The sequence below is a fragment of the Ictalurus punctatus genome, chromosome 26, assembly GCF_001660625.3.
Source record: "Ictalurus punctatus breed USDA103 chromosome 26, Coco_2.0, whole genome shotgun sequence".
Lineage (NCBI taxonomy): Eukaryota > Metazoa > Chordata > Actinopteri > Siluriformes > Ictaluridae > Ictalurus > Ictalurus punctatus.
The window spans coordinates 17,072,060-17,081,901 of NC_030441.2; the positions used below are offsets into that span (position 1 = coordinate 17,072,060).

General features: G+C 43.5%; 1 protein-coding gene across 3 annotated transcripts; it reads right to left on the reverse strand.

The window, feature by feature from the left end:
- Positions 1–650: 650 nt before the first annotated feature.
- etaa1a (ETAA1 activator of ATR kinase a) lies at positions 651–9,466 on the reverse strand. Of its 3 annotated transcripts, XM_047151305.2 has the most exons (7): positions 8,597–9,466; positions 5,255–5,438; positions 3,759–3,893; positions 3,607–3,680; positions 3,418–3,527; positions 1,559–3,189; positions 651–1,301 (listed from the first exon to the last, which is right to left on the reverse strand). In XM_047151305.2, the coding sequence occupies exons 2-7, from the start codon at positions 5,421–5,423 to the stop codon at positions 1,180–1,182; spliced, it is 2,241 nt and encodes a 746-aa protein (XP_047007261.1). In that variant the 5' UTR covers positions 5,424–5,438; positions 8,597–9,466; the 3' UTR covers positions 651–1,179. The 3 variants fall into 3 exon arrangements, with proteins under 3 accessions (XP_047007261.1, XP_053532090.1, XP_047007262.1); XM_053676115.1 differs by lacking the exon at positions 8,597–9,466 and having other exon boundaries at positions 5,255–5,749; XM_047151306.2 differs by lacking the exon at positions 8,597–9,466 and having other exon boundaries at positions 3,755–3,893; positions 5,255–5,393.
- Positions 9,467–9,842: the final 376 nt, after the last annotated feature.

Here is a 9,842-nt window from a genome sequence, read left to right on the forward strand (position 1 = left end):
ACAGAACCTTTTTACTAACAAAGCAAAGGACTCCAGAAGCCACGCCTGGTTTTTATTCCCACATACAGCATATTAATACTGAACACTATTTAGTGTACACACACACACACACACACACACACACACAGCAGTAGAGGCGCAGTGTTACCAACACTGCCATTCGGACAGATGAAATGACGACATGTCATGGCCACAGGGGTGGGTTTTTTTTTTGTTTTGTTTTTTCTTAAACACAGTGCTGTCTACAGTTACCTCCCCGCAGCCTGATAACAACAGGAGTCATCTTTCAGGTGTGCTGCAGTCACACAGGTGTCAGTGAGCGCAGTAGTGAGAGAGGCGCTGTATCTCACCTGAAGCTACCTCTGCTCTGGTCACGTCACTCCAAACTGAGCACCTGAAAACGTCTGAAACATTGCGATTTGTGCACGTTAGACTACTGAACATTAAATATTGCACTCTTATATAACACGAAGGCACAACTTACTTTGGACTGTGTGAAATGAAGAAATAAAGTAGGCGTGGCCTCTGCGTCTGTCAGTCTCGGTGGAGGAGGCGTGGCCTCCGCGTCTGTCGGTCTCGGTGGAGATCATCTCATTCTACACACTATAACTGCAATTTAGGTGTTTAATTAATAAGTGCTGTACCTGGGAGACAGGTTTTTGCTGATAATTTTAATAGAATGGACATAAAACAGTATTATTAAAATATTCACTTCACTACGAGAGAATTTGGAGGTTTGGATCTCTCTTTCTTCTGTGCAACGAAAATAACACACATTTCTACAAGACGTAAAAAAATTAGAAAGAATTTAGGACCAGTTTCGTGATGAATAAAGCTGAAAGACAATCAAGACTTGGAGACAGCGAGGAAGATTTTCATACGAACACTACAACCATTCAAAAGTGCCAGAGCGACAGGTGTGCTGCGAAAATTTCCAAACGTCCCCCGATTTCCCGTAGCTACAGTGTGGATTTCTGAGGTCCGGAGCAGAACACGTTCAGCGGACGAGCCCCTGCTGAGACTCAGCTGTTAGAGATTCTGTTCTGAAAAACTGACCGTGAGAAGATCCAGTCCACTCGGTCATCCCCGAACAGGGCAAATTAGTGTTCAGCGTGTTGGACGGTTTAGACCTTCCACCATCACCGGGTCAGTTTCGTGCACCCGAGTGGTTACGTGACATCATACAGGAGCTCGAAGGTTCTGATTGGCCTGCATTCGGAGTCTCCGCCTCTCCACGGCCTGCTGCTTCTTCCTCTCGATCTCAGCGTCGCTGCATCTCGTCACCACCGCTTTATTCACTTCTGTAGGGACAGAAATCTTTAATCAATCATCATGTATGAAGAATCTGACATGTTGTGTTCATGTTTCCATGTAATAATTATATACATAAACAAATTATGCCATTAAACAGCATGTATTTTCTACAGTAGCAATGAACAAATGCTATAAATAATAGAAAAGGAAAAAAAAAAAAAAATCATTCGCCAATTTTTTGAAAGGGTGCCAATAATTATGGAATTGCATTAGAAATACTGCATATGTATTGAAATTCTCTTACCTTTGGAAACAGCTGGTGCTTCCTTAAAGGTGCTATAAGGCTTTCTGGACTGACGGTCACCTTGAATGCTTTGATATGATTGGACGGTGGTTGCCGTGGCGCTCTCACTAACCTGTCTTGCTGCATTATAGGCAGCACTTCCTGTTCCAGTAGCGCTTTTAACATGGCTAAACTTGTACATTCTATCAGACGACTTCATCATGCTGTTGTCCGGTGCAGAAGTGGGATTATTACGTGCTCCAGGAAGAACTTTGGTACTCAATGGCGCTCGGTTCCCAGTAGCGCTACGGTCATACATTTGAGCGTGAGATGGAGATGACCGCACAAACACGCGCTCGCGTTTACCCTTGGCGTTCTGAATACTCTGCATACGACTCCTCTGGGGTGTCGGTTTTGATATGGACGCTTCCGGGGGAGGTTCCGGTTCAGCCATGGATTCTTCCACCTTCTCGCATGCTTCGCAGAACAGGTCATCGTCGTCTGCACCGTCGTCCCAGATGTCGTCCGATGCAAAGATGGAGTCCAGGTCCTCGGCTGCGAGGTCATCGTCTTCCATGGTTGGGCGGTTTTCCTTCTCCTCAGTGACCTTATTGATCCTGAAAGTGGGAGTGGTTGATATTGTGACTGCAGGAACAGATCTAGATTGGTCCGATCTGGAAACTAATGAGGGTGTAGTCGCAGATTGAACCTTCCACATGGTGGCTGCTAATGGCTGTTTGATTTCCATTGTTTTCTTGGGTTGAGAATTAGTTTTAGATACCCTATGGGTACCAGGAACAATTGATGGAACTTTGCTGGAAGGAAAAACCTGCTTTTCTGGATTGGTTTTTGCAAGAAATCCACTTTGCCTAGCATTCTCATTTCCTGTGGCCTTGCTCCAATGTTGGCCATGCTGAAAGCTCTCGGGTCTCTGATTCAACCTTTGCGCTTCTTCAGACTTCGATTCTTTATCACTGTTCTGGCGGTAAACGGTGTTTGCCAAGCCATCGTTTTTGTTCGTCTGTTTCTGTGTCGAGCTATGCTGGGGTGCGGAGAACAGCTCCGGGTTTTGGGTCATCTCCATCACCAGCGAGTTGTCCAGCAAATCGTCGTCGTTCCAGTCGTCATCGAAATCATCAACTACTCCCACCTGCTTGATCGTGCTGAGGATTGGTGCGGCCATGAACACGCCAAGGGTGCTTGACTCAGAAGCTCCGCCCACCAGAGTGGCGCCACACACGTTTAACGAGTCAGCTTTCGCTCTAGGGGCAAGATCCACTCCAAACTGGGGAGCGAATTTACCCACGTCCTGAGAACGAGCGCTGAGACCGCTCAGGCCACCACTGACCTGCTGCGTCGAACCCTCGAAGAGCAAATCCAGATCGTCTTCCATTTCCTGTATAAGACCTAGATCGTCCACAGGACCATCGCCGTTCGTTGTGGTGTCCTCCAAACCCAGTGGTGGTCTCTCAGCTTCAGAGCGAGTCTGTGGCGAAGCTAGTGGGTCATTCTCATCGAAAAACAGATCTTGGACTTCATGCATGTCTTCCGCAGAGCTCTGACGGTTTGGTCGGAGATGAACTTCTTCCTGTTGGATCATGTTGAAGTCGAACTGCTTCGCTAACTTCAGCAGGTCATCCACAGGGTTTTGTCTGTGCAGGAACAAAGGTGTTTGTTTTTTTTAGCTGAAGCCTGCCATTTGGACGTAGCGTATTTTAAGTGCTCTGGATATTTCACACTATGCTTTTGGAGTCATGGCTACAAAATAGTGCACTATGTAGTGAATACAATCTGTCTCAACCAAACACTTTTACTGTTATCCCTTTACCAAGCCAATTTAGACCACATACAGCTGATATCAAAGTGGTTTAGGATCAGACCTCGCTGGTTTGGGCTTGGTCCTGGGCTCTCGGATTTCTGGAGTGCACGGAACGGCCGTGTCCCCAATCCACTGCAGCAAAGACGACTCCGCCTCCTCCGGCCTCTTGTTCTATAAGTAAAAAACCGGGACGCTGACGTACACCTCAACAGAAAGTATATAACTAAGTCGCTGTGTACTTGCTAGTAACCTTTGGAGCTATCCTGTCGACGATGTCTGATATGTCCACTGCTTTGAAAACAGCAGTCCGCCTCCGGCCCCGTCCTAAATCAGAAACGATCACACGATCACAATTTTATCGCTTGAGCAACAATACAGTATATAGGATCGAAGCCCACTTGCCAGTCCTGATAGGAGTCGCAGGTGATGTTGGATCCCAGATGATTTCATGCTGAAATTCAGAATCGTTGTTTGGGGATTCGTCAGTAACAAAGCTCCTGAAACCGACCTTCGGTACACGGGTCGGTGTTTTGAAATCTGCTCACACAAAATTAGGTCAAATCATGATGTAGGTAGTCCGTTATAGGCATCTCCAGTTTAGTTACTTACATGAAAGGGCTGTCATTTTGTATTTATATATCTATGCACTTAATGTTGTAGAAAAGAGATTTATTCTGCTTTAGACTTTTATCGAACACTAAACATCGAGTTTGTTATACTGTTTGTACTTATAGTTGGGATCACCTGCAAGTGAAAGCACCGATTATTGAACACACTTGATACTTAAAATGTGTCTCAATTTTAGGAATTACTGAAGCATCTTGACATAACAAATCCGGGAAGTGGAGGAAAAAAAAAGAAACCACCATTTAAGTCTATATTCACTTCATCTTTACTCATAATCCAATGGTTTGTTACGAGATTTAACCAAGAAACCATGTTAACCCTCCAAGATTTTCTAACGCACATGTGCATTTATTACTTTTACACTATTTCGTTGTTCCACAAGATGGCAGCAGTGACCCAGGGTTATTGATTCTCAAGATAGTCGAAGAAAAAAATGGAATAAACGGAAGAGACGGAAACGAGCACAGGTTAGAAAGTACCCGCATTTGTATAATTCGAGCTATAAAGAGTATAAGGATTTTTATATGGGTGCTGATCGTGGCGAGAGATTGACAAAGCATTGTTCTTTGTGTTAGGATTCTTCTTCGTTGTTTGTCGTTCTTTCACACCAAAAGACATGCTTTACTGCTTTGTGCTGACTCCTGTAGGCCACGAGGGGTAGTGCAAGTTGTCCTAATGCACATGCGTGGTCGACCGTCTGTTTACGTGTCAAATGCAGTATACCTAACAAAGTATACCAGAGGCATAAGATTAATGGTTAGATGTTGTGTAAATTATATAAGGAATATTCAATGAAGAAAAGCTGAACTGTAATGAGGAGTTTGTTTACAATGACAGTGCAGTGTGCGTAACTAGGCAACAAGGTTCTTCTCCGTTACATGACGTGTCAGTGTGTCCCAGTGCTTTCATACACTTTTTGCTACACGCTCAAAAAGTATGTACTTTTTCCTTTACAAAAAACAGTGCATTGCATAAGCAGGCGAATCTGGACGCAGCAGTACTGTTCTTTTCGAGCGCCGCCATGTTGACGTGACGTCACAGACTCGCCCAAGCGCAAACTAATCCATTTCCGGTTTAAGCCACGCCCACTCCGCATTTTGAATCCGAATAGATACCTGCTTTTACCGTCAAATATCACTAACGTTAAACTTTAAAACTCTTACAGATTGTAGTTTGTTCACTTTTAAGGGTTTAACGTAACAATACGTCAACATGTTTCAACTTTAATCATGAATTAACAGTAATGTTACACAAGCTCACTACCCACTCACCTGCTTCAGCTTTAAAATCAGTAACGTCTGATTTCTGGGTCTGGTTTGTTTTCGGGCTCCTCTTCAGTCTGTTTGTTTTTATTTTTTTGTTCTGTGTTATTCTCAGGAGCTCGGTCTGATCATGGTTTTCCTCCGGCGTCGAGCTGCAGTTCTTCCTCCCGTCATTCATGCTGTTCCCCGACGCCTACAGCGCATATTTTAAAGAAACATAAATAAAAAAAATTAAAAACTGCTTACTTCAGACATCCAAGTTTGACTAATTTATCCGTCTGTTCGCTCGCTTTTGACGTCTACATGGTGTGTTTGTTAATTCAAGCAAACCGCCAAGTTACTGTTTTTTTTTTTCCACCCCATGAGCCAGTGCGCATGTCTGTTCGAGAGGATCCCATCTGCGCACCACATGCGCAGTCGAACTGGAAATGTATTTATTTCATTCGTTTCTTGACAAGACAACACTACTTACTATTTATCACTACGGGAAGAGTGTGTTCACACAAGTGCAGCAATATAGTTTGGAGATCAATTTCAAACATTAAATTAGAACGTAATAAATACATTTAAACAGCTTTTTTTTTTTTTTTTTTTTTTTTTTAAATACAAGAATGATATAAATGTCAACATTCAATGTAATATTTCACAACAGCATAAAAGCATAACCGGGTTGTGGTGGCTTAGTGGTTAGTTTTTAGCACGTTCGCCTCACACCTCCAGGGTCGGGGGTTCGATTCCCACCGTGGCCCTGTGTGTGCGGAGTTTGCATGTTCTCCCCGTGCTGCGGGGGTTTCCTCCGGGTACTCCGGTTTCCTCCCCCAGTCCAAAGACATGCATGGAAGGCTGATTGGCATGTCCGTGGTGTCCGTAGATATGGTGTGCGAGTGTGTATATGATTGTGCTTTGATGGATTGGCAACCTATCCAGGGTGTACCCCGCCTTGTGCCCCATGCCTCCTGGGATAGGCTCCAGGTTCCCCATAACACTGTAGGATAAGCCGTATAGATGATGGATGGATGGAACAGCATAGCGATATTAAGAACATGCGATCTTTATGTTAGTAAAGTGTTTAAGGAAGACCTGACTTTTCACATTGTTGTTACAAAGGATATAATAATGGATCTACACTATACAGTATATTGCACATATACGTATACTGGTTATGAGCCACTATACAGTATACGTCATGCAATAAATTCCAAATATATTTATAAAAAAGTCCAAATAAATAGATTAACTGGTGAAGTTACATATACATATTTCCAAACATGTGTAAATATATTTTAAGTGATCGCATCAACACACATTCCTACTGTATAATAAAATAAATAGCTCTATTTACTTTGCATGAGAGAGAAAAAAGAGATACAAACAGTAATGTCACAAGGAGATGACAGTATTAATGTCTCTTTTCAATAAGACCTTGCTACGTTAAATAACTTTAGCCCAATAAACAGATTTGTGTGCGTTCTTGTGTTACAGCACTTTAACCTTTGGATGTTCCCAAATAACCCCAGCGGCCCTGCCAACGCCGCTCGTATATCATGGGAAAAGTGGGCGTCGTCATGTGTGTAAGAGGACCCAGAATTAGCCCGGTGTGTGTGTGTGCATGCGTGTGTGTGTTTGGGTGCCATGTATAACATGGCAAAATTAGCAGCATTGAATCCACTTCCACTGTGTGCTTTGAAGTTTCACTCTGGACCGAAATAGATGGGGGGGGGGTGTAGACAGATAGATGGACGGGGGGGGGGGGGGGGGTAGATGGATAGATAGATAGATAGATAGATAGATAGATAGATAGATAGAGAGAGAGGGGGGGGGATAGATAGAGAGGGGGATAGATAGATAGATAGATAGATAGATAGATAGATAGAGAGGGGGGAGAGATAGATAGAGAGGGGGATAGATAGATAGATAGAGGGGGAAGAGATAGATAGATAGATAGATAGATAGATAGATAGATAGATAGATAGAGAGGGGGAGAGATAGATAGAGAGGGGGATAGATAGATAGATAGATAGAGGGGGAAGAGATAGATAGATAGATAGATAGATAGATAGGGGGAGAGAGAGGGGGAGAGATAGATAGCTCGATGGATAGATAGATAGATAGAGGGGGAGAGATGGATAGATAGATAGATAGATAGATAGAGAGGGGGGAGAGAGAGATAGAGGGGGGATAGATAGATAGATAGATAGATAGATAGATAGATAGAGAGGGGGAGAGATAGATAGAGAGGGGGATAGATAGATAGATAGATAGATAGATAGATAGATAGAGAGGGGGAGAGAGAGGGGGGAGAGATAGATAGCTCGATGGATAGATAGATAGAGAAGGGGGAGATATAGATAGATAGATGGATAAATAGAGAGAGGGGAGAGATGGATAGATAGATAGATAGATAGATAGACAGATGACGTTATTAATCCCAGTGGGAAATTCACTTTTTTTCCCTTTTATTTATTTATTTGTTTATTTATTTTGCAGCTGTTGGATGCTGCTAAGGGTTTATTCGAGTGATTTATGATTGTATTAAAACTTTATTAAACCATTTTATTAAACCCATCTGTTTCTGCTGTTGTGGATGGAAGGATGTGCTGATATTACATTTTCATACCATAACATGAGCTTTCTACACTTTTATCAGCTTCTTGCACTTAGATGCGCGTGCTCCACGTTTACTCGCCGCTTTTGCCCGTGATCACAGCTGTTGTAACGAAAGAGACGACGGGAACCGACCTGTCTCTTTGGATGTTGCGCAGTGTTAACTGTACCTATAAACGGGTCAAAAGTACGATCCGTTAATGTTCGGCAAATCGCTGTGGTATAAGAGGAATGCGGGTATCGGAATATAACCACCTTCAGAGAGGTGACAGGAGCGCTCCGCGTCCTCGCACCACGCCGTCGTGGATTACTTTCCTGTAACAGCGTGCCCCGAAGTGTTTTATTCCTTCCAAGACTTACTGCTAGTTTAAAGGTTAGCTAAATCTTATGTTAAGTGACAAGCACGTGAAACACGGTGTTCGGCTGTAACAGAAAAGTCCAGTTGTACTGTGTTGAGAGGAAAGTGTGTGCAGTATATCATAAGTGTTCCTGCTGTTTCACTCTGTGCTGATGGCTCGCTGTGAATAAGTTACTCTACGCACTGATCCACGGCCTGTAAATCTCCTCAGAGCTTTAATGACCACGTGGACATGACTATATCTCTCTGTCTTTATTTCTTTTCCCTTTTTTTTTTTTTTTACTGCTATACAGCTGCCTCAGCCTCTGAATGTTCTTTATGTGTCTGTCTATGCTTAATGTGCCCCCTAAGACATATACACACACACACACACACACACACAGAAGTACTTTAGTTGATAGATGAGTCTTCTCTGCACTAGTGGATTATTGGAGTCTGAGATTTCCCGAATAGACCCAGTTCAGCTTTTTCATCCTGATGATGTCATCGCTCGTTGATTAGAGGAGCCTCGGGTCTGTGTGCGTGAAAAAAGAGCACGAAGGTGACGTCAGGATTCATAAATCCTACAACTTTTGGAGCGTTTTTTTTTTTTTTTTTTTAGGGGGGGTCTGCTGTAACGTGGCCAAAACACGGTGGTAAGACACTTATTCCGCGCTCCATCCGCAAGAGTGCAAAAGTTTTCACCCCCTACGTTTATCCGAATGGAAAAAGGGAACATGTAAGTCTGCTTCAGGAGGTATTTAGGAACAAAGTTTCCTCTCAGTCCCCAGACCTGATTCGCTCGACGCTTTCACGTCATCACATCTTGACACTCGAGTTCACATCTACGACTCCAGAGCGTGGCATGCGTCGAATGCACCTTCTCGTGTTTTTCACGCGTGTTACGTGTTATTCACACGACCGCGTGTGAAATATGCGTGCGCCTTTCATTGATCCCCACGCACTACACGTATTGCTGTTATGAACAGCATTTCCTTGTCTTCTTCCTTCTGTCACGAGCATGCACAAACGTCTGCACTTCATCGTATGACCTGGTCCCAGTCGAGCTCCAGTCCAGTTCACTTCCGGTAAAAGACGCGTACAGAATAATTCGCTTCATAAAGGAACAGCTGGATAATAAGATGAGGATGTAACGGGTTAAAGGTGCGGTCAGTGATTCATCAGACAGAACCATTGTTCAGGTAGACTTCATGAAATATCCGCCCTGAGGTGAAACGCCAGTCTCGGTACTGCCCAAAACTACATTTTGGCTCAACGGAATACTGATTCCTGCTCAATTTGTTTCCGTGTCATAGGAAATGACCTCAACTTCGAAGCCAGTATTAAATTACTATATCGTTCATCATCATCGGGATTAGATTCTATCAGCTAGCGTTATAGCTAGAGAAGTAAATAATCTTTCTAAATGTCATTAAACTGACGGCGCGTCTGTCGGCGTTTTGTCACACAGACCGCTTGGCTTAGAGTCTCTCCAGCCCTGAGTTCTCCTGCAACTTCTACAGCATTGGCTTTGACATGTTTTTATTTCCTGCTTAAATGATTCTAATTAGTTCTTCAAATGAGGGCGACTTCCTGCCCTTATACATGCTTTCATGGGGAAACCTGAGAGCTCCTATGTCTATGTCTATATATATA